Source organism: Oryzias latipes, chromosome 6 (genome assembly GCF_053564925.1).
Source record: "Oryzias latipes strain Hd-rR chromosome 6, Olatipes_Hd-rR_3.1".
NCBI classification, from domain to species: Eukaryota; Metazoa; Chordata; class Actinopteri; order Beloniformes; family Adrianichthyidae; genus Oryzias; species Oryzias latipes.
In genome coordinates this window covers 30,947,751-30,975,371 of record NC_136242.1, presented here as the reverse complement: position 1 = coordinate 30,975,371, position 27,621 = coordinate 30,947,751, and the positions used below count along the sequence as shown (strand labels likewise).

The window sequence follows — 27,621 nt, the reverse complement described above, 5'->3', positions numbered from 1 at the left end:
GTGCAATAAGTGGGAATCTGTGAGCAAACATTTGGGGAACAAAATGTGTCAAGTATTTTATTGTTTGCTGTGTGTTAGTTTTGACAACAGTCTCAAAGTGAGATTTTGACTCAAGGGTCAAGTATTTTGCTTGAGCTTATCTTTATGCTTTAGCTTATATTAAAATATTGTATTTGGTGGTGTTTGTTAAAATTGGTCTAGTGCAGGGGTCGGCAACCCATGGCTCCGGAGCCACATGTGGCTCTTTCATCCTTCTGTTGTGGCTCCCTGTGACTTTGGAAAATAATGAGTATTTTATAATAATTAAATTTTATTTTAGTTTGTTCATTTTTCATGGCATTTCAAAGGCGCTGATGGCTCCGCACGAAGCGCGAGCCACGTAAAAAACAGCTTTGTAATGAGCTCGTATTTATCGGGCGAGAACTGCAGAGCTGATAGCAGGAGGAGACACGCGGGGCGGCTTCAATAAACACTCCGATCTTCTGCCGGGAACTTGACGTGCTGCGGGGCAGAGACCAACTCGCTGATGACAGACTGAGAGTTCGCGCCAGCGTTGCCAGACAGAGTCACAGGTTTCTAGCCCAAAAGTCATCTGAAAACCGCCAGACCCAGCCAAAAACCGCCCAACACAGCTTCTGTTGATGTTTTTTTTTCATTCTGGACTGATAAAATAAAAGATTTTTCTAAATAAAAGATAGTTCAGACTAATAATAAAATGTGTACAATATTGAATATTTCTTCAGCAGGCCGCCTTCTTCCATTCATTTTCTTAACCCGCTCTATCCCCGCTATAACCTGCGTCCGGCTCTTTCATCCTTGTGCTGCGCTGGAGCGCCCCGACTACCGTATTTTGCGCTCTCTGTGTAGGACACACTGAGGAGCGCGGGGGAAACCACTCTCAGCTGCAGAGGATGTGAACAGGTGAACAGGTAGAGAGGAAAAGCAGATAGAGAGGCGGAGGAGGGGGCTTTGGCTTCAAACTGTCAGAGAGATGCAAACACGGGCGTCAGATTGAGACGCAGCTTTCACTGCGGGAGTTGAAGCAGAGACTTTCTCTGTGATGATTTTATGAACTCAAACATGGAAACATGATTACCAAGTAGAACTCTTCAAATTAATAAACCTGATCTCTCCACATTCTCAGTGTCTACCATGCATTGATTACCATATCGCTCCATGCAGCGATCAGACCAGAAGCAGTAGCTCCTCCCACACGCGGCCGCGGTATCAACCTTTAAAGAACATAATGTGCATTTGCAGCGAAGTATGCTTCAGACGATGTCCGATTGGCCAATCTACATGTCAATCAAGGGTTTTGATTGGCTGGTGGATTTTAAAGAAGTACTTTTTTTTTTTTTTATCTTTTCTGGCCCGCGATCTACACTCATGTCATTGAAGATCGACCGGTCGATTGCGATTGACGTAATGAGCACCTTTGAATAATATATACATGCATAATATATATAATGATGTCAAAACGGGTTGTGGCTCCGGGTGCTTTCTTTTTTATTAGGGGCGGTCCCAAATGGCTCTTTGAGTAAAAAAGGTTGCCGACCCTAGTGTTTCAGAAAATGTGTTTTAGCAATTTTTGACTTCTGAAGCTGAGACTAAATGAATAAATCAAAGCATAAACTCTGACACATCACTTTTATTGCTTAAGATAATTTGATTTTGTCCAAAATGCAGATCTGACCCTTCAACTATTTATTTTATTTTATTTCTTTTACTCCAAATAAAAATAGAAACAAAAAATTATTTTTAATTTGATTTGGTAAAAAAAAAAGACCAAAAACAAATAAATAAACAACTTTGGTGATATTTTTTGTGTACTCTAACGCATTTGAAACTCACTAACGTTCATTCATTTTGGAACATGAAGACTGTGAAGAAACTGGATTTTCTAGAAAGGACTGTATTAAATTTTAGGTTCATACCCGTCAGTTTCTTGCACACAGAAATAAATGAATAACGACTCAGAGACAGTTACTTATCTTTTGTGGAGGTTTTACTTCGCACAAACACGAAGGGGACAGACAGATGAACATGGTGCATTCAAAGTCCGAACAACGGGGTTCAGCAAAAGGCCTGGCATATATACCTTGCATTTGCATATTCAGGACCTCATTCGATGGATCATGGTGTGAAAAACACACCCACAGACTGTTGCAGGCTAGATGCTCGAAGGTCAGAGCACCTAAAGTGTCAGATCTCTTGCAGACATTTGCCAGAACGCATACACCAGAACACACAAAGATGAAAAGGGAGGATGTTAAAGGAATGTTTGCGAGACAATAGTCTTAGTTGTGCTCTGTCTGGAGTGTAATATAATTTTGAGATGATAATACATAGTTAATCGAGGTTAAGCCATTAGTGTAATAAAAGGTAGAAGTTAGTTTAATAAAATGCAAAAGGGAGTTTCTAACTATTCTGTTTCTAATCATTCCTAACAAAGACAGAATTCAGAACCTATAATCAAACATCTGACTTGCTATGATGATCCATTAATCCTAAAAACATCAGTGAATAAAGCAAAGCCTCCGGAGAGTAAGTTGGGATAGGGCTGACCTGCTGTGCAGAAGAAAAACATCACATACCTCTTTGTTACTTCAGCCGTGCACGTGAATGTGAGCAGCTTTTATTGGAGGTTGTGTGAAATCTACAGTGGAAGCAAGAGACGAATTGGAAATTCAACTGTAAAATGACATAATTTAGTGGAAGTGTCTGACGCCAGCTGAGATTGGCTCCAGCAACCCGGTGACTAAACAGTGATAGGGGACAGATTGCCGGAAATACTTGATTAAAAATGAAATGTTTTGGATGCAGATTTTCTTCTAAAACTTCCAGAAAGATGAAAGAAAATCAGCGAAAAAAGGTGTTGAGAGTTGAGTGACACCTCATTGAGTGGAACAAAGGCTGAACTTGTGCAGGAGACAGAGCAGTACCAGCTAAAGATAGTTGGCTTCACCTCCACGCACAGTTAGGGCTCTGAAAGCCAACTCCTCAAGAGAAGATGGACTCTTTTCCACTCTGGAGTTGTCTGTGGTGGGATGTGACGGGCTGGTGGGGCTTTGCTCGCAGCCCCACTCCTCAGTCCTCATAGGCTGAAGTTCAGAGGGTCTCGTTCCCCCAGGCCAGGTCTCAGAAGTGCAGCATACCCAGCCTTCTTGGAGGGATTTTAGAAAGTACTTCCTCTGGGGACTCCATTGTTTTACTGTTCTACTGAAGTATGGGGTGTTGGTCCTCCTCTAAGGACCGTCCAGTCTCTGTACAAGCAAAGCGGAAGCTTGGTTTGCGTTGCTGGCAAGTAAGTAAAAACTGTTCCCAGTACATGTTGGACTCCAGCCCTTTGGTCTTCATAAGTTAATGGGTATAATTTCTAGATGCAGTTCAAGGGTTGGTTTGGGAACCACAGGATTTGCTTTTGGCAGATGATGATCTTCTGTTCCACCAGGACCTTCAATGGGCACTGAGGCAATTCACAGTCGAGTATGAAGTGACTGGAATGTGAATCGCCACCTGTGTCTCTGAGGCCTCAACCAGAAGAAGATGGGTTGGAGAAGTTGTGGAGGCTGAATTTCTTCATGAGCAAGGGAAGGATTGAACGTGAGATTGACATGCCAATGAGTGTAGCGGTTGCAGTAATGCAGTAGCTGTATTCAAAACTCTCAATTTGCCATGTTCCCACCACAGCTATGGTTATAAAGTTTTGGTCATGACAGAAAGAAGATTCCAGATACAAGCAGCTAAAATGCATGTCCTCTGCAGGTGCTATCTCAGAGATAAAGTGAGGTTCTCCAAACACCTGAGAGGAGTTCAGAGTAGAGTTTTAGCTCCTCTCTCCTCTCCCATTGGGAGGAAACGCCGGGGATGATCCAGGATGCAACAGAGGCAGTAGAGATTTGTCATGCTTCTTTGTCAATTCGTCTCTGAGAGCTTTTTCCCCTTTCACTGCTTATATCAGTGGTCAGCCTGAGTTTAACGTCTACCAGTATTTTATTTTGAAGGGTCAGCAATCAGGCTGAGGCATCTTTCCACAGCTGGTGAAGATGATGGAGGGTAGAATGTGCATTGTGGCAACATCTGTTCCTCTTAAGAAAATCTCAAAAGCTGGGAAGATACTCGCTGACAGAAGAAATCAGATCAGGCGTCTGATTCTTTTCACATCCAGCCTTCATGAAGGACATTGATACTATTTGCTTTAGTTTAGATCTACATTTTGGATTTGTAAAAAGGTTTGAATAAGATATTAAACAGAAGAACTGTTTTGATACAGAATAAATGTAGAAAATGATTCAATCAGGTTTCTTATAAAAGCAAAGCAGTAAAAAGTTTTCAGCAAATCCTTAAGTTTTGCAAAGTTGTGTTAAAAAAAAAGGTCCTACAAAATCCTTAATTGAAAGCCGCTCAAGAGTTAGAAGAGCTAGAAGTGGTTGCCGCCTCTGTGACCCGGCCCCAGATGAGGAGGAAAAGATGGACAGATGGATGGAAGGCTGGATGAAGGCCAAGCTAAATCATATTTTTGTATGTAAAGACAGAAAAAACTCAGTAATATTTTTTTATTTTTCATAGTTTTTACTCTTACAAACACCTGGAATATCAGCTCTGGAATGTTAAGAAACATTTCAAATGTTTAACTTAAAATGAAACAAGCAAAAAAATCCCAAAAATATGAGCAAATCATTTAATCTGTCCTTTCAGATCTCTCAGTTTAGAGGGAATTTATCCCGTTTGCTGAAGCACACAGCAGTTAAACTACAAAATAGCAAACATCACTATATTTCTAAACCACGTCCATAAAAGCAAAGCCATTCACTTCATTAATTCATGCCTACAAGGCACAGGAGGCGGTTTTATGAGAAATGTTCATGAAAAACCTTTGGTGTGTTTGTTGAAATTCTAATTCATAAAGCTACACATTCATGTCAAATCTCAAATCAGTTTGACCAAGGGTTAACAAAGACATATATTTGTCTTCTTTGCCTCATTAAACTGCAGTCTAAGCTGGATTTAAAGCTGCTTCATGGTTGTTGTTTGTTTAATAAGCCCTGCTTGTAAAAACAGCCATTAAATCTATGGCTGGAAGTCACCATTTCTGCAAACTTCTTACTTTAAAAAAAACTGTAAAACAGGCTGTGATACAGCATCCCTACTCCTTCACCTAAAGAACATATTACAGTTATCAAGTATTACAAAAAAAAACCTGCAAACTATAATACAATATTATTAAAAGCTAAAAACACTGGAACTTAAAAACACACAATTGTGCTGTAGATGGAAATTTTGGGAGATTTTGACTCTAACTTGGGAATTTCACATTCATTGGAATAAATTATTTTGAGAATTCGATGGAAATCTTATATAAATAAATGTCATCTTTGTTTTTTGTGGCTTTTCTGCTTGTGTTACATTTTCACAATGAAAATTCATTCAAATACTTGTGTTGCACAAAATCCAATTCTGGCTGATGCTTATCCACCACCTGCTCTGGTCCTTTGAATGATTGAGAGAATAAATGATGGTTAACGTTTAAAATAAAGTTTTTTAAATTTGTCAGAGAAAGTCTACTAATTCAGACTCCGCCCACTCTCATAGTCTTAAAAAGCTTTCTTTTTTTTTATGGGGCCTGTAGCTGGGGTCAGAATGAAGCGAGTCGTCGCATTCGCTGTCGGAGGAACCCGTGGAGTAAAGAGCGTTCACGTCAAACGAGGAATCGGAGCTTTCTTGCATATCTGTCTTCTCCTCGCCGCTGCTGCCTTGCTTCGCGGCGGTCAGTCGCCGACACTCCTCGGTGCTCAGTCTGGTGAGAGCCACAACGGGCTGCAGCCGGTTGGACGGTTGGTTTCTGTGAGGCGTGGCTTCAGAGCCGGAGGAGATGGGTGAGGAGGTTGGAACGGATCTTGGCGGAAAACGTTTGGTCCGTCGAGTCGGACGGTGACGCCGGTCACGTTTCTGCTGGAAAACGTTCTGGCACAACTTGGAAGAAAAAAGCTCCTGCTTGGACGGACTAGCTGATGGAAAATGGGATGATTTGGAAGCAAACCTTGAAGGAACATCTACATGTGAGGATGAGGGAATATCAAAGCTCGTAGAGGAAGGTGGGTAATTTACTGAAATAGTCCTCTTTGCAGAATCTTCAGACGGCTTTAATGTTATGGTCTGTGATGGACTGGCGGTGTTAGCTGCGTGCCTGAACTTCCTGGACAGTTTTGAAAAAGTCTTTTTTGCTCCAGGTTGAAGGCTGGCAGGAGCAGAAACGGGCCGGGGTACCGGCGCAGTGTGCATGTGCGGAAAAGGTTCTGTGGAGCGTGGAGAAGTGAGAGCCCGAGGACTGGACGACCCTTTGCTGCTGGGCACAACACAATGCTCTGACCATGTTTGAGATTTAGGAGTAGAGCAGCTCGACCCCATGGGGGCGATGTCCACCAATCGGATGACTGGAAACAGTAGAGTAGGCGGGGCGGCGCCTCCTGATGAGAAAGGCTGCGGCAGAGATTCATCTGTTCCTGACCTTAGATCCTCTCCGCGTTTTTCTGGTTTTGCCGCCTGAGCTGCTGGTTGAGGACAAGGAACAAGGTCAGATGGTGTGAGATCCTGTGATGAAGAGCTGGATGAGGATGACTGGAACAGCAGAGGGGATGAAGAGGCTTTGATCTGGTTCAGCAGCTCCTCTGAGCATTCATCTGGACATCCTCGCAGGATGCTCTGCACCCATCGCTGGTGTTTAGAGCAGAACTGAGGCGGGCTGGTCTGGTTTCTGCTCTCCTCCTCCACCGTCTTTAAAGCGCCAACCCGCTGCTGCTGCTGCTGCTGCTGCTGCTGTCGTCCTCCATCACTGGAGTCACTTCTGTTCTCCAGCAGGAGGAAACTGTTTCTAGACGCCTCACATGCTGGCTCTTTGCTGCTTCTCAGGACCTCCAGGTGACGTTCACACGGAGGTTTACCTTCTCCAAATTTAGGAAGAGATGAACTCCCACACAGAGGTGTCTCAGAGACTTCTGAGCTTTCTGTTCGGTTTCTGTTTTCCGGTGATGCAGAAATCCTGGCTGGATGACAGGTAGCAACATCTGATGAATCAGCAGATATTTTTAGGTCAGTGTAGAGACAAGAAAAGATCCAACTTCAGCGTTCAAAAACGGTTCAAACTGACTTAACTCCTACGGGTTATATGGATAATAAACATCAACTTTGGCCAAATGCAGGGAACCAAATGTATTTGAATGATCAGAAATTGGATCACTTCCTAAAAAAATTGCTTTTTTTTTTGCTGATTTGAAGCTTTAGGCTGTTTATCAGCACAAAAGAGGAAGAAATAAAGATTTAAAGCAGTTAAAGTGATGCAATTTATCAATCTGAAAAAGGTTTTTAAAACCGTTTAAAATCCACTCATTTAAGCAAAACACAAAACTAAGGACTGAAAACTACAGAGATCATGATGCTCTGCAGGAAAAAACCTCAGAGTTAAATCTGTAAATAAAAAACAAAGAAAAAAAAAGTATTTTTAAAAACTTGAGCCAATATACAAAGAGACAAAATGATCCTACAAACATATTAGGAATGAATAATAGTGCAATCAAAAATGTTACTTATTGCTGTAAGTGAATTTCCTTTAAGTCCCACTCCGATCATCTCTTGATCTATGCCATTTTTAGCCATAATCTAAAAACCTGTGTCTTTTTCTAGGACATAGTTTCTGCAGAGCGACAAAGTTCATTAGAAATACAGCTGCTCCTGATTTACAACTTTTTGAATAAATAAATACTCAAAAATGCAGTTTCGAGTTTAATTTCCTTTATATATGTCCTCCATTATCAGAAAATGCATGTTAAAAACACCAAAGACACTATTTTTATTGCAGTGGGACATTAATGTTCGATTTAGAGATTTAGGTTTTATAAATAAATAATAATTAAAATGTTAAATGATGCCAAATAAAATATGCATTTACCCAAATTTAGACTTGAAAAAAAATGTTTTTTTTATTAAATCCTGTAATAAACAAAATTGAATGTGGTAAAGTAATGACTCCGTTGTAATATAACAGTTTTGTAGACTTTAACTTAATTAAACTGCGATGGAGGCAAAACAGTTTAATGTTTAAATACAAGATTTCAGAGAAAAGAGTTTCTTTCTCTTTTTCATGCAACATTTTGTGCAGAAATGCTGTTATGTGTTGCATTATTTTCTCACCACAGTGCAGCAGATTCCTCAGCGTTGCTGCAATTGTAGCAGAGTTTGACGTTATTACCTCCAAAAGTAACTTTTCTTCCTCCGTCACAGGACTTTCTTTCCTCATGATCTGCAAATCACATTTATGAATAGAAAATAGTGAACGAGTTTGAACATTTCAAAGGAAAATATCCACGAATGCAACCTTTGACGGCAGGGGACTGTCTTTTAAAGAGGCAAACACCGATATTCACCTTATCAATGTAGGTTTCCCCTGGCAACGCAGCTTCCAGCTCGTGGAGGTAGAGCAGCAGCCTGTCTTCCACTTTCTGGGCGTAGTGTTCTCCGTACTGCTGCTCCATCTCAGTCTAAGACAAAAGGACCGAATCAGAGACATTTCAGTCTCACCACAGTAATTGCTTCTTGCAGTTCTTCACGACACACGTCACACTTGAGTATGTTGTGAGGACAAACTCAAACAAACAACAAAGAAATAAGTGCTTCTGAACCAGAACTTAAACAAAAGAAAAACATACAGAAATTAATCTTGCAAAAGTCAAACACATATATTAAACGGCAAAGCAGGTTTATTTGTTCAGCACATTTTATGTACAAAAACAGTTCAAAGTGTTTTAAATAAAAGCAACAACAAAAAATGTCATAGAAATTGCATTGGAGTGATTACTAAAGAAATTTCAAATGAAATGTGCAGATGTAAACTTTTGAATAAAACTGAGAACAGGTGAGTCTTTAACCTGGATGTATATAAACTGTTTCAGCTGATCTAAGACTTTCTGGAGGTCTGTTCCAGAAAAAGCTGAATGCAGCTTCTACTCCAGGAGCTGACAAACGACCAGATTCAGATGACCAGAGTGGTACTGGGTCAGGAGGTCAATCGTATATTGTGGTGCTAAACCAGAACCAGAACTTTAAAGTCTGTCCTCTGGTAGACAGCTCACCAGTGGAAAGACCTCAGAACTGGACCTAGGGGTTCTGTTTCTTCGGTTCTGTGAGAACTCAAATAGCAGCTCTGAATAGGCTCCAGTTTTCAGATGGATTTTTGTTTTGTCGCCCTCTAAAAACACTGTTACAGTAGTCAAGTCGACGAAAGATAAAAGCATGAACCAGTTTTTCCAGGTCCTGCTTAGACATCAGATCTTTAATCCTTGAAGTTTATGGCATAAACTCAAGTTACAGTGTTTAAAAGAGCTAAATATTTTACTTCAGTATTGCTTTTTTCTTTTTCCTACTAAAAGTCGGTGGTTGAGTTTAGAAATTAAGGAGAAATTTTTTTTATCTGAATATTGTGTGATTCTGAAAAACTACGTGAATGGTTTATATATGATAAGATTACAGTAGGAAATGAAACTTGTATTATTATAAACGAGTAGCGCAACAGCGCCCTCTGCTGGACAAAATAATAAAGCACAGAACCAACGTTTTTCTCGTTTTTCCTGAACAAATAAATGCATAATAAAACATATTTAAACATAAATAAAGCACAACTTGACAAAACTATGCTGGAATAGTCAATATTGATGTAACTGGTAAAAAAAAGAATGAGGCAAGAAATCATAAGCTCACAAAATGCACTTTAAAGACTCATTCTGATTAAATTTGTGGTTTATTGGGTGATGGAGGACATTTATAATAAAATTTGCAAATCTTTACAAATCAGGACAAACGAAAAAATGCAATTTGAAAAACTAAAAAAGCTTCTATATACAAGTTACCAGCAACAGGGAGGGGAAGGAGGGCGTGGTTGCTCCACGCCAATGTTACCCCCACAACTCAGAGGTGAATTTCTAAAAAACTACTGCAGCTCTACAGAAATTATGTCCTAGAAATCAAACAACACAGGTTGTTTGATTTTTCTTTGCTAAAAACGGCATAATTCTAATTAAAAGACCACAGGGAACACTTTAAAAGTAGATCAAAAGACAATTAGAGCGGGACTGTAAACACTAACTACCTTTACCTTTATGTAATCGTCGAGTCGTTCTTTGTCTACAGCGAGAGCTTGAGCCAGATTCCTAAAGTCCAAGTGATTCTTTCTCATGACAAACATTTCTCGTGGGCTCTATAAAACCAGAAAAACACATAACATAAATAAAGTAAAAGTATAATCATTTCAATTAGTATTTTTTAAATGCAAGGAGGTTGGGTCCGAAAACCCCCCAAATACATTTCAAAATACTTTAAAAAAAAAAAAAACATTATGCTCATCATGCTCCTGAATAGTCAATAGTAATTGACCAGATCTCTCTCCAATCAAACAAATATTTTTTAAGGATCTGACTGCCTGAAAAGGCATTAAAGTAATGGTTAAACATGGTGGTGGAATTGTGATGGTTTGCTACAAGTCCACCTTATTAAGGATAAAAATTTAGAAAAGATTCTCAAAATTATTAGAAGGTTTAGTATTAAATGACACTTTATAGGCTTCAAGTGTTAAGTTAAATTTGCATCATTTCTGGTCAAATCGGTTCGTCTGAATGGTTGCATTCCCCATCTTTAATAATGGCGAATGTTAACCAAACACGTACATACAGTCACACAGTGTCAGTCACTTACACACTGATCCTGGTATTGAGGGAGTTTATTTGGGAAGAACTGCATTATTTTTGACACAGTTTCAACCATTCCTTTGTGTTCCTTCAACATCCACATGATGACCTGCAAAAAAAAAAAGAGCAATCCCCCAAAAATGGCTTTGAGCTGCAGATAAAAACTGTAGAATTGGGATGTTGTGTCCTCCTCACCATGGTTTTGAGACCAAACACGATCTTCATGTGTTTGATGGCTGGCACCAGTCGGGGTAAAAGCTTGTGAGTGGTTTCCAGAAAGCCCAAGACTTTCTCAAAGTTCTGCATGTCTCTGCTCTTCATGATGGAGTAAACCTGCGCGGCGGTGACACGCAGCCTCCAGGAGTCCTCCAAGCTCTGTGGCTGGGAATCCACATCTGGCCAGCTGGAGGAGTCAACAACTGAGAAGAAAACAGTCTGCATGACCACAAAATGATGTAATGTGATGCCTTTACATGAGCTTTAGAAATCGGACCATTCAACAACTGTAGTTTACGTGTTTCTGTCCATTATTAAGTATGTAGGAGCATTGGACTCTAACTCTCTGTTTGGTTTCATCAACATCTGGTAAAATGCCAACAGTCCATCATGCTTCTGCAGTTTATTCTTGTTTTTATTAATTGCTCATGGTTTGTCGAATGAAAACAAATATTTAAGATATCTTGTAAAAAAAAAAAACCCAACCTTCTCGGATATCCATGATCTTGTGGGCCCACACATGCTCTATGATCCAGACCGGCAACTTCTTCAGTTTCATCAAACATCCAACCTGCTGCTGCAGATCTCTTCCGTCCATCATCATGAGAGGCTGCGCGCTTATCCAACCATAAAGCTGAAAGCCAGTCAGGTCAGCCTCTTTAGGCCCCATCCACCCACCTCCTGGTGATTCACTCCTAAATGGACATGTACTGGCAAGTCCAGACTCCACGGAGCTTCGTCCTAACCGCCGCTTTTTACGCTGAACTCACTAGGGACTGTGTTTTCAGTAGAGTTTTGGTCTTTGACGCTTGCCATAGAGGACCTGTTGCACTACTTCCGGTCTTCTCTCTCTTCTCTGTATTTTTTTTTTAAATAACGTTTTTAAATGTTACGCACTTTAAATTCAGAAATTATATTTGATTTTAAACACTCTGCAAATCTTTTTTAGATTATTGTTAAATGTATTACCGTAGGTGGAGAGGCAAACATTAACCTTTAATAATTTTAATTTGAAGTTTACTGTGACCCGGAAGAGGTTTTAACAAACGCTTGTGTTCTCTTGCTCATGGGTGCTAGTTAGAGAATCAAATCTTCCTAGAAGGTATATCTATTTCTTTAAATTAAATTAATTTACCTCATACAATAGTACCAAATACCACATTTAAGTAATCGGAAACTTTACACGCATTCTGTATTTTGTTTGGAGGAATGATTGTTGCACGAATGCAACAATTTTGACCTAACCTACCTATATTTTGACCTACTGCTAAAGGCACTTATTAAAAAAGAAAAATCTAAATTACAGTCTATAAACTCTCAAATGTTGTCCTTTCGTATTATAAAAAATATATAGTTTTTCCTACATCCACAATAACATGGTGGTGTTTATGATTTATTCACATGTAATGACTGAAATAATGTATGTTCTGCTAATGTAGCCTTGTTTTAATTAACAAATACATCAATACTACATCACGTCGTTTCTTCACTTTGAAAAAGTCCCACAATATATTTCAACGTTTCTTGTTTTTGCAGTGGATATGATATCTGAAGAAAGTAACAAAAATTAATTAAAATGTGCTTTTTCTTCCTGTTACAAAATTATTACGTGGTGCACTTTTTCTGTTCACATAGGGTTATTGATGCTGCAGCTGCACCATGACCTCAAAGTCCTCTGCATGTCTTCTCCAGCTCCCTTGGATGGGCTTCAGACTTTCTGCTTTCACAGCCCCGCGCTCGGGTTTCAGACCTGTGATCCAAAACACAGCAGTGTCCGCTCACCTTGCACACTCAAGTAGACGTTCGCTCTCCAGTAATGTCAAAGTTCGCTCCTACCTCCAGTACATGAAACGCAAAGTCATATCTCCTCCAAGTCCTCCTTACACTCATGTTTGCCAAGTAGGAGATCCTGTCCTACGTTCTCATGCAGCTCCGGTTGACCCTGCAGCCATAATGGGCCCTGAGGTCCAGCATGTCATCAAGAACATGGTAAAAGTCATGCGTAAACTCGAGTGTGTCGGACTAAGCGCCCCTCAGATTGGGGTGCCGCTACGCATCCTGGCTCTGGAATATCCAAAGAAGATGCTGGAGGAGAGCTCCCCAGCAGTGAGGGAGGCACGCGGTATCACCGTCCAGCCCCTCAGGATTTTTGTCAACCCCCAACTAAGGGTGATGGACGGTCGGACAGTGCAGTTTCAGGAGGCCTGTGAAAGCATCTGTGGATTCTCTGCTACAGTTCCACGGTATCTGTCTGTGGAAGTGTCAGGTACGCTCACAGGATACGTACAGTGGATCAAAAAGTGATTTTCAGTCAGATTCTGTAAGTTCTTCGCTAAAAAAAACAATAGAGGTTCATTATAGATACACTTCAACTGTGAGAGACAGAATGTGAAAAAGAAACTATGATTTTCTTTCCATTTTGGTATTATCTGACCTTATGACCTCCCAATCTGCCTCCGGTGAACTTTAGACAGGTCTGGACATGTGGTGGCTTAAGCAGGGCGACCTTTGTAGCTCTGCAGCATTTTAATCCACAATGATGTTGTGTGTTACTATAGTAACCTTTGTTACTTTTTTTTATTTAAGCTTTATTTAACCAGGTAAGCCATTGAGAACATGTTCCTATCTTGCATGGAGCTCCAGGTGGGGGCAGATTGTCTCATTGATCTTGTATTTCTTCTAGTTTCTAATAATTGCTCCAACAGCTAATCTCTTCTCTCCAAGCTTCTTGGTTTTTGTAAGTTGGTTCATTCCAGTCCAGTTCTTGTCCCTGGTGTCCTTTGACAGCTCTGTGGTCATGATGGAGGGGTTGCAGTGATTGCTTAAGCCTGTGGACAAGCATCTTTTATCCAGATAACCAGTTCAAACAGGTAAAGAGTTTGGGGATAGAATAGCTTCTTAAAGCAGAAGTAACAGGTCTGTAAGGGAAAGAATTCTTGTTTGTTAGTGATAAATATTTGTTTTCTTCGCCTTTATACAAATAAATTCATAAAAAAAATCAAACAATATCATTTCCTAGATTCTATTTTTCACATTCTGTCTCTCACAGTTTCAGTGGATCTCTGATGAACATTACAGACCAAAGTCAGCTTTTTAGGGGATAACTTACAGAATCTGTGACTGACTGAACTGGACCTCTCACACAAGCTGTGTTTATTAGCTGAAGCACTGAAGTACCTTTGGTCTGTTTTTGGTCAGGTGTGAATGAAAAAGCCGAAGCGGTGTCATGGCAGGCCAGTGGCTGGGCGGCTCGCATCGTCCAGCACGAGATGGACCACCTGGATGGGATCCTCTATATCGACCGCATGGACAGCAAAACCTTTATCAATATTAACTGGCAAGCCTACAACGAGTAGAGAGAACATTACCACACATAAAATGATCAGTCTGAGCTTTTTTTGAAATGTGTGATGAGACTGGTTTCATCACTGCAGCAGAGAGGAAAACGGTTTGTAGACCAGAGCTGTTCAACGATTAAAAGGAAATATTGTGGCCTTCAACCTCAACTATCACAGTGTTCTTTGTCCAAAATGCTTCTGAAGATCTTTTCACTTCACTTATTGCTATCCAGCATCAACTGGTCCTCACTATAAGAACATGGCAGTTCCAAACAAAAATGACGTGTAAATGTGAAGAAATCCACAAGACTGTAGGTTAAAATGCTCCAAAGATTCTCAAGTGTTTAATTATTTTAGTGCAATATAGGTGACGTCATTTCAGCATGATCCAGTACCTATCAATGGGTTTTTTGAATCAGGAACTTTTGTTTTTTCAGAAATATTAATGTTGTACTTGGAGAAAAAAAGTGATGGTGGAACAGCAGCTGCTAATAATCCTAGCTTAAAGACCCACGCCGACGAAATTCATGATTTTGGTGTTTTTGACATCTTTTCTAAAGATGATGGCAGACCGATATTAAGAAAATTAAGCTCAAAATTGCATTTCTGAATAGTTCTTGTTTTGAATATTTAGGAATCAGGAGCAGATGGGAAAAATTTAATTTGAAAAAGATTGCATCATGATGTAGAAAATGTGCTTGGCAGGCCACAGGCTCTGCTCTGACTGCTCAGTGACAGGAAGGGGGGCGGGTGGTAGGGCGGTCGACCCACAATCATAAGAATGCAGGTTCGATTCCCGCCTTGCACGCCCATGAGTCGAAGTGTCCTTGGGCAAGACACTGAACCCCACCTTGCCTCTGGTGGGAGGTTGGCGCCAGTGTGTGACTGGGACTTTTGACATATTCTTGTGAAATTCAAACATAACTTTAGCATTCACGTAGATCATTTATATATTATTCAAACAATATCTACATTTTAACAACATTTATTAAAGCTGCAGAGTATATTCTGGCAGTAACAGCATAAATAACCCAGGTAACAGGTCTTCCAAAGACAGTAACTCTTTTTATTAGGATTTATAAGCACTGCTCGACTCACAGATGCATACATTAAGACTGTGGTGACCCTTTACTGCAGACTGTGCAGACAACACAAAAGAACAGACAGTTTCAGGTTAATGTAATGGAGGAAACTAGAAGTATAAATTGTTATCAAAATGAACATAATACACTTTGAGGAGGCTAATCAAACGTATCCCAGGACAGAGTGAAGGAGGAACGCTGTAATACTGCATTTCAGAGAAAGGCGACATTTGATGCATTTTCCCAAAGGAGCTCGAAAGTTTTGTCTACTGTGTCCAGATTCAAGGCACTTCAGTAAATGTGCCTCATTCGTGTCCAAATACAAGTTACACAGCTGTTGATTGGTCATATGTTTGGCCACATATGCATGCAACCGGCCTCCTGTACCAGCAGTCTTTGCAGTACTCCCTGCCACAGTATCTGCACAGAACCATGGGGTTCCTGCTGCACGCTTTCCCACAGAAACACACTCCAAGCGGGCAGAAGTCGTGCTGGTCTTGGCATAAGTCTGCATCCCCGCAGGAGGCAGAGTGGAAGACGTTGCAGCTGCGACACAGAACCTGAGGGTCCCCTTTGGTGAGGTCACAGCAAGGGTGAAAGCTGATTGGTTTAAGCAGTGGAGCGTCTGGATTGTCTCCAGGTGGCGAGTCTGCCGCACTCCCTTCAATGCTCCCGTTAGGCCGTTCAATTGCATAATCCACACGGTGTTGTCTTTGACACATTTGAAGGTAGTCACAAGAAAAGTTGTGCAGAGTGTTGCATTTAAAGCACTTCATCAGAACGAGGTCTGGTGAATTCAGACAGCTGCACGAACGGTCGGTTTCAGGTTCCCCCTTATCATCTAATGGCATGTTCATCTCAAGTGAGTCCATCTTATCAGACTCCTCAAAGGACCATTTGCCTGGACCCTTAGTAGCTGCAGAACCTCTGAGGGTCTCTAGCTGCAATGTTGGGCTCAAAGATTTTTGAACTGGCCAGGCGGAGGAGGCCGATGTCTTCATGTCACTCACGTCCTTCGTTCCATCAGTATCCTCGTCTCTGTACAAATCCTCTTCTAGGTCAGTTTGTTCCACAAGCGGCTGCTTCACGTCAAACCTCTTCACTGTGTTTTCCAGAGCGACCTGTCAGGAGGAACGAGAAAAACATCTGTAACACCACCTTATCTCACTGCTGCGGCTTTGCTAAGGGGCTTCCATCTGCAAACATCCATCAGTAAAACCAAAAGGCTGTTTTATTTCCTTAATTTGTTGTTCATCGTGCATTAGTTCAATAAACCAGAACATAAAGAATGAAACAAATTCTGTATTTTCTAAAACATTTATACAACAAAACCAAAGTATATCCGCTTTGCTGCAGTGGAACATTGAGAGAAACAGATGAAACAAGAACGGATCATGAAAGTTTCCATAAATGTTGAGTGAAAGGTTAAAAAGAAGTAAACAGCCGAATTTCCCACTTTTGCAAACGAATTTGAGAAAAGAAAACAATTTATAACTTTATAAAAGTTAGAAAAGACTAGTATTTGTGCCCATAATTGGATCTGATCAATTTAAACATATTTGGCATCTAAAATGAGGTAATTCCAGTATATATATATAACATGAATTGAGGAAATTCTAAGAGCAGGTATTAATGGACAAGATCATCAGATTGTAGAAGCTTTAAGAGAATTGTTGATATAATAATTAAGATCAATATATTTTTCATGGAAATTCCTTTAACACTTGTTAATTACTGACACCTCTTCCTGGTAGACACTCCTGTTACAGGAAGGGCTTACCTGCAAGGTGTTTCCTCGTTGTCTCTCATTCACTACACTGAGCTCCCACTGAGCTCCACTGGGATGATTTCTGAGAGCCGCCCAGAGAAGACGACATTCACAGCGGGCGATAAAGAAGGCACACGACAGGTGGAGGAACTGGTTCAGAGAACTGGGGTCGACTCTGGACGGTTGGAGTAGAAGCTGTTCAGGTTCAGACAGGCCATACTTGTATCCCAATAACCCAAACAGTGTCTCAATCTGTGGCATGGACAGCACCGGCCTCACGTAGTGTGTGAATCTACCGGAGTACATCTTGAAAAAGAAAAGAAATTTCAGTAAATAGAATTACACATACACTTCTTGAACCCTATTTGATAAAGCTTCGTTTAAACAACCTTGATGACTTTGTACTCTTTCCTCCAAGGACCCAGGTACAAATTCAAAGACGCCTGCTCCAGGAACTCAAAAACTTTAGCCAGATCCTTTAACCCTACTCGTACTTTCACTCTCCTCCCTCGGGCGGTTATTGCAGCACTTGCTTTTAAGGAGTCCTCCATCACCCGCAGTGGATCCAAACCCAGGCAGTGTGTATCCCTAGCATCCCCGTTCTTCAGCATCTCCTCCACTTGCCTCCAAATCTTCTCATCTGTGCATGGCAGGCTTGAGCCCCGCTCCAATATCTGCTGCTCCAGGCAGTGATCGTACACCCTCACTAGATCTTCGGCTACAGCCTGTTGTTTATGCATCCTGTTAAAACACAAAAAAAAAAATCAAAACGTGAAAATTTGAATCTGCAAATAATAAACATATTCTAATATTAAACATAGTTTAAACACCTTTTTAGTTAACATAGCAATTTACAGCAATGAGATTCTGTTGAGACTTTCTGAGCACAGGTGTGGACAAACGTTCAAAACAGCACCAACACACACAAACAAACCCCATCCCTTCTACTTTATATGTACTTGAAATGGCCAAATGCTTGGATGGAAATGAACGCGTTGTCTTTACGGGCGTCACGGCCTCCAATTGTTTGTTAGAAGTTAGCTTAGCATAAAACGAGTTAGGAAGGAACCCAAAATCACTGCAAGTACAAGTTTTAACATGTATGTATTCATTCATTCATACGGGGGGAAAAACGTTTTCAAATGCCAAAATGGTCACTAAAATTAATAAAAGACAGAGTAAAACAAAAATACACACACTGCTAATATTAACTAACTCGCATCGTCAGCACGGTTGTAATCGAAAGTAAAACTTTTTTTAAAAATTGTGCCAGATATGTCCGATTAAACCTCGAAAAACTGATAAAGAATTTTTATTTATTTATTTTTAAATTAACCACAGAAATTGACAAACAACACTGTCGGTAGTTTGGCTTCTTTAATTATCCTGTGTTACGGACACAAACGTAAACTTGCTTTTATTTGAAAACGTATAATTTATTACGATGTGTTATCCTTACTTACTTTGAAAAGGTCCGCCTTTAAGTTTTATAAAATTAAAAACAAAAAAGAGCGTTCACACTCCCAACAAACAAAGAAGCTAAACGCTATTTTTGATTAGCATGAAGAAAGTTTTCCCAAACCGTTCGAAAAGTTTTGCTAAGTCATGATTCAGGCACGTGCTGAATCAAAACTACTATAGATCTGGTTGAGAACATAGTAAGTAACCTGGTTGTAATGTGGTTTTCAACAAAGGACACGGTTTTAAATTAATTAAAAAGAAAAGTATTAGCTAGCACTGCTTTGTTAGCTAAGCTACGTAAAACGAGAACACTTTTTTGGGAGTAAAAATAAAAATGTGACAGCATTGTTTCAGAGAAAAACTAACTCACCTATTGTTGATACTCGAGTGATGTTAAACAGAGAAATAAAACTTCATTTCCGCCTCTTCAGCCTCAGCTAAGATTCACTCGGTTCTATTTAGGGGGAAAAGTAAACATTCATGTCACGTGACATTGATTTTACCAGTTTTCCAGGTGTCCGCTCGATGTATTCATCGGGACGTGCCGCTGGGAGGAGTTACGTCGCGTGAGAATGTGCATAAACTTGTAATACTTAAATTTTAATTTAAAAAGGAGTAAGACACAAGAAAATTATATTATAAATGTTGTAGAAATTTTTCATAATTTCGTCTTTACTGAGAATAGGGTTCACCGCACAATGCACTAGATGGCAGCATGTCATCTCATTTAGCTCTTCAACAGCACTCTACCTGCAGGTTTTGTCACACTGGATTTTTATTAGGAAGAAGTCAATTACAACTGTTTATCATAATTATGAAAATGCCTAAATGATATATTTTTTTTAAAAACACTATAGTTCTATTAGAGTAAAACAAGTAAAATTATTTTCCTCCCATTATGCTTTTTAAAACCTGGAAAATAATATAAAAATGTTCACCCATTGGCATCCTAGTTTGACTCTTCTCTGATGAAAAAAGACTGTTTCCACTACAATCTTTGGTGGCATTTCCCACTAAGTTGAGCCGGAGAAGCTCAGTCTGCTTGTGGTTTTCCTCTTATGAGAGATCTGTTGTTGGACAGTTGACCTCATTAATCTGCCTGCAACCTGATAGCAGCGAGGATTGTTTTCATCAAACACTTCTTAAAGGAAATAGTTTACAGTTTAGTGCATATCAACCAACCTCTTTTTTTATCTGAATGTTAACTTGGCATTGATTGAGAGGCTAATACAGTATGTTCTTGTTTTTATTGTGGAAAATACATAACATTTCACACCTAGATGCTGAGGTGACAGTAGTTAGTTTGGGCCTCTTTTTTTTTTTTTTTCTACCTGTAGGCGTGTCTTCTGTGGCTTCAAGGAGGCGGAATTGTGGTCCCCAGTTTAAAGCTCCCGGGTTTGACCAAAACACTCTGCATAAATCAGCAGCTCCACTTCCAGCTCACACAGTGACGCTTTCCATCCATCAACACCTTGTGAATCTGTGCAGCCGGGATGTCAAATTCGGACAGGGTTGTGTTGGCTCTGGGAGGAGCGGGAACAGTTGGCTCTGGAGTGGTCAAAGCGCTCCTGGATAAAGGTAAGAAAAGCCCTTCTTGCTAAAAAAAAAAAAAAGAGGTTAGGAATATTTGCTTTATATTATTCCCAACTGGGCCTCTTTGTAACCTGGAGCTGTACAAGTCACTTGTGTGTTTTTGCAGGAGATAATAACACAATTCACTTTTTGCCTGTTTAAAACAAACTTTTTAAACTTTGAATGACCAATTATTAAGTTAAGTTAAGTTATTTTAAAAGACTTAACTCTTTCAGTACCGATCCACTAAACACGGAATAGAATAATTGATCAATAATCTGAACTGCACCTTTTTTGTTATTTGTTGAGTGAAAATTGTTATAAAAGTAAAGCTAACCCTTAATTTATATGAAAGAACAAAGCAGAAAAGTAAAAGACAAAAATGCTCAATTTCTTTGGTAAATAAATGCTGATTTACCCTGGCATACTTGTAAAATATACTTTATAATATTAGTTCAAACCTCAAACATCGACTGTTTTCTATCAGATTTTTTATTACTTTGTTGTCTACACCTTTGATTTTAACTACTGATAAACAGAAATTATATCTTTATGTAGCTTTGAATGGTTAAATCTGATTACTGTTACTGAAAAATAACATTTCAAACTTTGATATGATAATTAGTCAATAGTTATTTGGAGAGAAAAAAATCGCGGGGAAAAATCGAAGATAAAGAAGAAATAAGGTTTGATTGCTTGAAAGGGAGTGGTGGGCAGTGAATTTATACAATCCCACAAATCACCAAAATGCTGACCATCTTTGATACCCTCCATGAAAATATAATTATTACTTTTTTTTCTGACTAAATCTTTTAAATGACCTTTTTTTTCAGTATACTCCTTTGACTTGTTCCTACTATTTGATATTAATCTTGTGTAGAAACGACGATCGTTCAGCAATGGGTTTTTTTTAATCCCAAACCTCTGGGTTCACCTCTGAGGAGCATCAATCAACATCTCCTTTTTTTACCTACCAATAAAAAAAGCAGAATTTTCCTTTTGAAATAAAGACATTCGGATAACCGCTCTTTAAGTTTGTGCATATTGTCCCTTCATAGAACGACACTTTGAGTCAAGTCCATAAACATTAGACAGAATCTGTATTTTCTTGGATTTATCTCGTTTAATATTTTTTATTAATGCGCCAAGAAACAAAATCTCATAAACTGACAAAAAAAACAAAAAAAACCTGAACTTTGGTTCCAGTGTTTCCCATCATCACTGCTAACATGAAAATTACAGTTTATGGTGGATGTGGATTAGCCTAATTTAATATTTACATGTTCTTTTAGTTAATGTTTTTTAAATCTAAGCTCAATTGTTGTTTAGAAAGCTTTCTGTCTGAACAAGAGTTGGAGTTTGAGTTGAGCAGAAAGTTCCCATCGGGTGGTCCTTAGTTTTCTTTAATTTTTTCTGTTCCGCTGGCTTCAGTGGAAGTGAATCTGCTTGTGTTTATGTGTGCGCACAAACTGAATGCAGCGTTTTCTGTGTGTCCAGGCTTTAAGGTGGCAGTGATCTCCAGGGACAGCAGCCGGCTGGAGAAACTCCGCTCCTTTGTCTCCTCCAACAACAAGAACAACCTCACCACCATCGTGGGGAACGTTGGTAAAGCGGTTGTTCACAGCTGTGTCAATAGAAGTATTCACGTTTAACAATTAAAGAGTTATTCAAGCGCTGATAGACATCTATTTTGAAATCCTAAGTTTTTATCTTTAATATTTCATTTTTTACAGGAAAAAGGTCAAAGGGTTTAAAGGAAAAAAATGCAAAAGTATACAGCATTATTTACAATTATCCATCTTCATATCTGCCCCAAATGACTCATACTGTAAAAGTTAAAAAAATAGTGAATATTAAAATATATATATATTGGTGAGCAAATGAGAAAAATATACTAAATTAGAGCTGTAAGCAGCGTTGTATCGTCCCCCACTCTCCCCCTCTGCCTCTGTCACTCTGGTCAGAGCTACATGTGTCAAATTGATGAAAAAAAATATGTTCTTCAAACTGGCGGCTTTTCTTTTGTTTTTATCTCCATAACAACCATTTTATTTTTTCATTGCCTGAGGGTGACGAACAGATATATGTCATTTTTAGAAGAATCGGCTAAAGTAAACTTTTGGATTTCCTTGGCAACAGAGTTTTTTTTGTTAGGGACCACGGCCAGATTCTTATCATGTTCATATTGTATGTCATATCATTTCGTTCAGCTTGAGCCAATGATTCAAGTATTGAGCAATTGTATTGTGCAACAGGAAAACACCACTTTTGCATTGCTAACGTTGTTCAAAATCTATACATTTTAAAATGATTTTTTCCCAAGCGGCGTTCTAATTGGATTTATCTCAAGGAGTCAGGAGCTGATAGATCAAAATCCCTAGGAAGATTTTGAATTTGTAGATGCTATACAGGTGAATTGTTTTTAAATTCAAGATTAATTTTGACCTCGGGAAGAGGTCAAAGGTCAATCAATCTTCAGTGTGGTTGTAGAATTGACCTGGTGGCATGTGTGGGAAATTTTCTGATCGCTCAAACAAGTTTTCTTTACCCATAATGTGTGAAAATGTAACAATGACCAAATTCTACACTATGCCAAAAAATAGCCGCCAAGCCGTAGGTCCTGTGACCATCCCATAATAATCGCAAAACTTCCCCTTGATATCCCCAACATGTGTGTTTTGATTTGTTTATCTGTGGATTTACTTGGAATTATTTTTTAGAAACCATAAGAGAATTTGACCATTTATTTTTTTGACGTCTCACCTACAGGACGGAATGTTGCGCGTCTGGGACTCAGGTGACGGGTTAAAAAATGTTTAATCTTTACGAATTCAATTACTTTTTGTTTTGTAGCCTAATATATTTCCACCATAGGATCTATAATCAAAAAATAAACTCTCAAATACTTTCTTTTTATTTGCGTGTGTGTGGTTTCTTGCAATAATTAGCTCCGCCTTATTGCATCCAAATGAAAGTCGTGATGTGAGTCAGAAGTTTGAGGACGCAAACTTCAGGCTTGGTCTCTGTTTCAGGGACGGAGGAGGGAGCGGAGCAGGCGAAGGAGGCCCTGCTGACGGAGGTGGGGAAGGTCACCGACATTGTTTCCTCTTTGGGCTTCAGCTGGTGGCAGGGTGGCCCCCCACACACCCAGACCCTCAAAGACCTCCAATGGGTCAGCAGCACACAGCACCTTTAAAAAAAAAACCAGACACCTTTTTTTCTGAAATAGTTTGCGGATGCTCAAAGTTTGACAACTTTTTAGGTGATTTTATTCCAGTTTTTAATAATTTTCTTTGCGAAAGTTAAGCTACTTTCTGTTCAAGTTGCTGAATTTTTTGAACTAATTTACTTCAATTATTCTCAGTTTTTATTTAGGGGACTTAAGCCTGCAGAACAGCAGTTTTCACATACTAATTCCAATATAAATATTTAGGTATTATTGATATATAATTAAGATTTGTTTTGAAGACTCCTGTCATCTTCTTGTGCAGCCTGAACATCAAACAAGTGTGAACATGCAGACGATTATGACAACAACAGTTGATCCATCAGATTCATAAAATAATTCTTGTTAGTTTGAAGCTGAAAAGTCAGTTATGAGTGAACACCCAAAAACTGCAAACGTTTTCTCTGAATCTCATTTCTGTGACAAAGTATTGAAAAAAAATCTGTATTTTTAATGCAAGTTATGCTTTAAAATCTCTTCAAACAAATCACTTGTAAATATTAACCTTTAAACTCTTTTAGTGTTTTATATTGTTGAGGCCACTTCATCAGACGTCCATCACATTTCTGAGGTTTTCAAATTTAGAACTACTTGAGTAAAATATGTATAGATAAGGAGATAATTAAGAAGTGAGTAACAGTTTGGATTGTGTAAGAACACAAAAAAACCAACAACTGTGTTGATTTTTTCCCCCACACATTCAAAGCTTGAAGTGGTTTTACCGTCTGTTATGATCCTTAAGAAGAGTCCTGATCAAGCAGATTCAGATTTACGTATGCTTGTAAACTCTCCAGGTCATGGAGACGCTGCTGCTGAGCACGTTTGTGTCGTGGAAGGCTTTCTTCCCGCTGGTGAAAGACAACTCGGACTCCACCTACACCTTCATCACTGGTGTGTCCTGCAGCCTTCAGACACTGGGAGGATCCGAACTCCTGATTCTTCAGTGCAGCCCAAACAAAACGAAACCTGTAGGACAAATGAAACTCAAATGAGAAGGGTTTTTTTAAATGATGTAATAAAATTTTAAATATGTTTGGAAAACTGAATATATACAATATGTAAAAAGTATTTCTTTAATATTACTATAAAAATTGAGGAAAGATTTTCCAACCATTTTACTGAACAGAGTGGAAGTTTGAGTTGGAAAAACATAATATTATTGAATTTTTACATTAAAACATTTCAAGTTAAATAAACATAATTGTTAAGAAAAAACTACTTTGAAAAAAGTAGTAACTTTAAGTATGCAGTACTTAATTAAATATAGTTAATTTAAAACTCTTTTATATCTAGAAAAGTATTTATTTTAGTGAAGTCTTAAAATTTAGGTTTTGATAGAGTAAAAATTTTTCCTAAGAATTTAAGAAATACAAAGATGTCTTTTATTTTAAAAAGATTTATTAAGTTTGCAAAGTTACAATTTTAAAAGTAGACTTAAAATTCCAGAAAGAAGTATAACATATTTCAACTTCACAATCAGCTTAGTTGAGCCATAAGCCACAACATAACAGTCAAATTGTCAACATGTAAAACAATCACACGAAAAACAGGAAGAATTTAGAGAGAGCTTCAAAAATGGTCACAGGTCCAGTCTTGGAGTCCCAAACCAGCAAACAGCAAGCAGGCTCTTCAAAAATGTCTGTAAGAACAGGAACTCCTGCTGCTGCCTGCTGCATCTGGTGCACGGCAGAGGAAAAATCTTCAGAATTCTGCCTCCAGCGCCTCATGCATGGCAGTTTCTGCCACTCAAGACACAAAACAAAATCAGACGAAAAACATGAAAAAGGAAATCTGAAAGAAGCTGCAGATTAGGCTCTGAAGTGTCCAAGAATAATTTAATCAATATCACATCATAAAAATACAGCAGATTTAGGAGGTTGCTACTATAGTTGTTTACCAAAAACACAACAAAAACACCTCAATACCTTACTTTTGTGCTAAAAAACAAACAGATGCTAGTGTGTTTACCAGCTGCTGTGCTGCTCTGTGCCACAGGGGGCGCTGGAGAGAAGCTGCTGATGCCCGGAACGGGCTTCCTGACGGTGGGGGCTGCGAGCACCCTGGCTTTCTGTCAGGTACTGAGGGAGGAGTATCCCGAGGTGCCCTGCAAACTCAACCAGGTGAGGCTTTCAGACCGCTACTCGGCAGTAGTTTTGGTAGTTTTAGACCCACTCCCATAATCTTTTGATATAATTTAAAAAGCGTTCACCTCTGAGTTGTGGTCAGGACCGCCCCACCCTTCCCGTTACCCATTACTGAGAGCTCTCTGTTTACATGCTCTCCCGTTAGCTAACAGCCCCTCTTTCTGTCACAAATAAGCTCTTTTTCAAACAACATTTATTCGTCTGCTCCCGATTCACAACAATTTGAAAAAAGAAAATGCAATTTTGCTCTTAATTTTATTTATGTCCTCCATCATCAGAAAAATCCCACAAGAACATGTTAAAAACACCCCAAAACACATTTTTCATCAGCAAGCTTTTAAAATAAAATAAAAATGCAAATTTAATAGAAAATAGTATCCTAAATTAATTTATAAATTTCATAATAAATATTTATGTGAAGAAACTGGATTTTCTAGAAAGGACTGTATTAAATTTTAGTTCGTAACCCCGTCAGTTTCTTACACACAGAAATAATGAATAACGACTCAGAGACAAAACTTAGCTTTTGTGGAGGTTTTACTTCGTACAAACATGAAGGGGACAGACAGATGAACATGGTGCATTCAAAGTCCGAACCAACGAGCTCAGGGATGGGCTTTGGTATAAAAACCCTGCATTTGCATATTCAGAAGATGGTCCGATGTGTGAAAATCACGCCCACAGGTTACTGGTGGAGAGAAGCTCCAAGGCTAAAGTGAAGATAAGTCTGAGGCCTGCTCAGCAGAAAACATGCACAGAAAAGAGGGAGTATGGGAAGAAACTGTTAGAACAATAGTTTGGCTGTGCTTTCTTCAAATGTAATATAATTTTGAGATGACAATACATGCTCAGTGAATTAAGTTTAGCCATTAGTGTAATAAAAGTTAAAGGCAGTTTCTAACTATTCTATTTCTAATTATTCCTAACAATTTATCTTAAAACATACAAAGTAATTATATTATAAAAGGGCATGCAGTTTCCAAGAAAGTCCAATTGAAAACTCAAAATGAAAAAGATATGCTTCAGTAAAGTGTAGTGCAAGAGTCTTCAACCACAAGTCAGGGAGGCTAAGTCAAAAGAAGAAGGTTTACAATGTAATAGTCCCAAAATATGAATAATTAGAAACATTTTCTATATCGTCATAGGTACATTATGTGTTTAAATTAAGGAATTCAAAGCTGTTTTTAAAAAATTATTATTGTTTCTTGTTTTCAGAGAGAGGGAAAAACAATAATTACAATAATTAAGTAAAAGGGCAAAAATAATACTTTATATTCTGTTTCCCTCTTATTATCACAAGGTCTTTTCTAGTTTTTTGTTTTTTTCTTATTGTTTTGTGGGAATGAGATAAAATAAAACCTTCCAGCTCAGTGATAAAACACTGAACTGGATTCATCGACATGTTTGTGGCATAAAAAAAACCATCACTTCCTGATGGAACCATCTACTTCCTGATCGGTGTACCTCCGGCTGACTCCTAACCTTCATCTTGGTTTCTTTTTCCCACCTCCTCACAGCTAAAGATAAACACGGGCGTTGGTACTCCAGAGCGCATGGCTCCCGGCTACCTGAACCATCTGGACCTGGGTGAAGCCGTCACCTCCCTCGTGGAGAGACGAGACACCTCCCACACAGTTTTCACCATCAACTGCCCCGCAGACTTAAAGACAGTGATCCTGGAGGGGAACCTTTAGTCTGCAGCCCTACAGTCCTTTCTTCACTGCTTCTGCACCCCAAACACGTCTGTTTTCGTTATTTACCCACAACTTCAAACTCAGCGCTGACATTTTTTATTTTACTGTCCTGTTAGATCTTAGTCGATTTGTGTTTTAATCTGCATGATGGAAGAGATTTTCATGGTGCCAACAAATGTCTCTGTGACTTTTCAGTCTGCTTTGGAAAAAAAACAACAATAAAGAACGGAATCAGAGATACTTTCTTGAGTTGTTCTGGTCCTGAAGATGGGTGACGTGAGTCCATTTGTGGGTTTTACAGTTAATGCAGCAACAGGTTCACCTGAAAGAACTGCAGCCAGTCGCATTCAGGCTGCAGCAGTGTCACGCGTGACTAAAAGAAAGACC

The 27,621-nt window shown here is 39.1% G+C and overlaps 4 protein-coding genes across 7 annotated transcripts; 2 read left to right on the top strand and 2 right to left on the bottom strand.

Annotated features, from left to right (window-relative positions):
- Positions 1 to 4,542: 4,542 nt before the first annotated feature.
- LOC101156085 (uncharacterized) lies at positions 4,543 to 11,761 on the bottom strand. Of its 2 annotated transcripts, none has more exons than XM_020704235.3 (7): positions 11,436 to 11,761; positions 10,929 to 11,152; positions 10,741 to 10,842; positions 10,145 to 10,246; positions 8,421 to 8,534; positions 8,188 to 8,296; positions 4,543 to 7,064 (listed from the first exon to the last, which is right to left on the bottom strand). In XM_020704235.3, exons 1-7 carry the CDS (start codon positions 11,617 to 11,619, stop codon positions 5,587 to 5,589), a joined length of 2,313 nt encoding a protein of 770 aa, XP_020559894.1. In that variant the 5' UTR covers positions 11,620 to 11,761; the 3' UTR covers positions 4,543 to 5,586. The 2 variants fall into 2 exon arrangements, with proteins under 2 accessions (XP_020559894.1, XP_011474926.1); XM_011476624.4 differs by having other exon boundaries at positions 4,543 to 7,043.
- A 150-nt stretch (positions 11,762 to 11,911) lies between these two features.
- On the top strand, positions 11,912 to 14,455 carry pdf (peptide deformylase, mitochondrial). The gene is made up of 3 exons (XM_023956046.2): positions 11,912 to 12,051; positions 12,585 to 13,215; positions 14,148 to 14,455. The coding sequence occupies exons 2-3, from the start codon at positions 12,609 to 12,611 to the stop codon at positions 14,303 to 14,305; spliced, it is 765 nt and encodes a 254-aa protein (XP_023811814.1). The 5' UTR covers positions 11,912 to 12,051; positions 12,585 to 12,608; the 3' UTR covers positions 14,306 to 14,455.
- Positions 14,456 to 15,332: 877 nt separating this feature from the next.
- On the bottom strand, positions 15,333 to 19,301 carry spata2l (spermatogenesis associated 2-like). 3 transcript variants are annotated; one of them, XM_078949013.1, is made up of 4 exons: positions 19,102 to 19,301; positions 17,527 to 17,878; positions 17,150 to 17,443; positions 15,333 to 16,490 (listed from the first exon to the last, which is right to left on the bottom strand). In XM_078949013.1, the coding sequence occupies exons 1-4, from the start codon at positions 19,176 to 19,178 to the stop codon at positions 15,696 to 15,698; spliced, it is 1,518 nt and encodes a 505-aa protein (XP_078805139.1). In that variant the 5' UTR covers positions 19,179 to 19,301; the 3' UTR covers positions 15,333 to 15,695. The 3 variants fall into 3 exon arrangements, with proteins under 3 accessions (XP_078805139.1, XP_023811810.1, XP_023811811.1); XM_023956042.2 differs by having other exon boundaries at positions 18,969 to 19,131; XM_023956043.2 differs by lacking the exon at positions 19,102 to 19,301 and adding an exon at positions 18,601 to 18,786.
- Positions 19,302 to 19,966: 665 nt separating this feature from the next.
- On the top strand, positions 19,967 to 27,474 carry si:dkey-238o13.4 (uncharacterized). Its single transcript, XM_023956045.2, has 6 exons — positions 19,967 to 20,176; positions 21,668 to 21,775; positions 23,203 to 23,342; positions 24,191 to 24,287; positions 25,392 to 25,516; positions 27,058 to 27,474. The coding sequence occupies exons 1-6, from the start codon at positions 20,092 to 20,094 to the stop codon at positions 27,232 to 27,234; spliced, it is 732 nt and encodes a 243-aa protein (XP_023811813.1). The 5' UTR covers positions 19,967 to 20,091; the 3' UTR covers positions 27,235 to 27,474.
- The last annotated feature ends 147 nt before the right edge of the window (positions 27,475 to 27,621 follow it).

Coding starts and splice junctions, on each gene's coding strand:
- LOC101156085 (XM_020704235.3), bottom strand. CDS start 11,619: ATGGGGCCTAAAGAGGCTGACCTGACTGGCTTTCAGCTTTATGGTTGG. Junction 8,535..10,144: donor GACTCGACGATTACATAAAG/GTAAAGGTAGTT, acceptor CTTTTGTCTTAG/ACTGAGATGGAGCAGCAGTA. Junction 7,065..8,187: donor GAGGAATCTGCTGCACTGTG/GTGAGAAAATAA, acceptor CTGATTCATCAG/ATGTTGCTACCTGTCATCCA.
- pdf (XM_023956046.2), top strand. CDS start 12,609: ATGACCTCAAAGTCCTCTGCATGTCTTCTCCAGCTCCCTTGGATGGGC. Junction 13,216..14,147: donor TCTGTCTGTGGAAGTGTCAG/GTACGCTCACAG, acceptor GTTTTTGGTCAG/GTGTGAATGAAAAAGCCGAA.
- spata2l (XM_078949013.1), bottom strand. CDS start 19,178: ATGCACATTCTCACGCGACGTAACTCCTCCCAGCGGCACGTCCCGATG. Junction 17,879..19,101: donor AGCGGACACCTGGAAAACTG/GTAAAATCAATG, acceptor GTGTTTTAACAG/GATGCATAAACAACAGGCTG. Junction 17,444..17,526: donor AAGAGTACAAAGTCATCAAG/GTTGTTTAAACG, acceptor TTCTTTTTCAAG/ATGTACTCCGGTAGATTCAC.
- si:dkey-238o13.4 (XM_023956045.2), top strand. CDS start 20,092: ATGTCAAATTCGGACAGGGTTGTGTTGGCTCTGGGAGGAGCGGGAACA. Junction 21,776..23,202: donor CACCATCGTGGGGAACGTTG/GTAAAGCGGTTG, acceptor TCTCTGTTTCAG/GGACGGAGGAGGGAGCGGAG. Junction 24,288..25,391: donor CACCTACACCTTCATCACTG/GTGTGTCCTGCA, acceptor TCTGTGCCACAG/GGGGCGCTGGAGAGAAGCTG.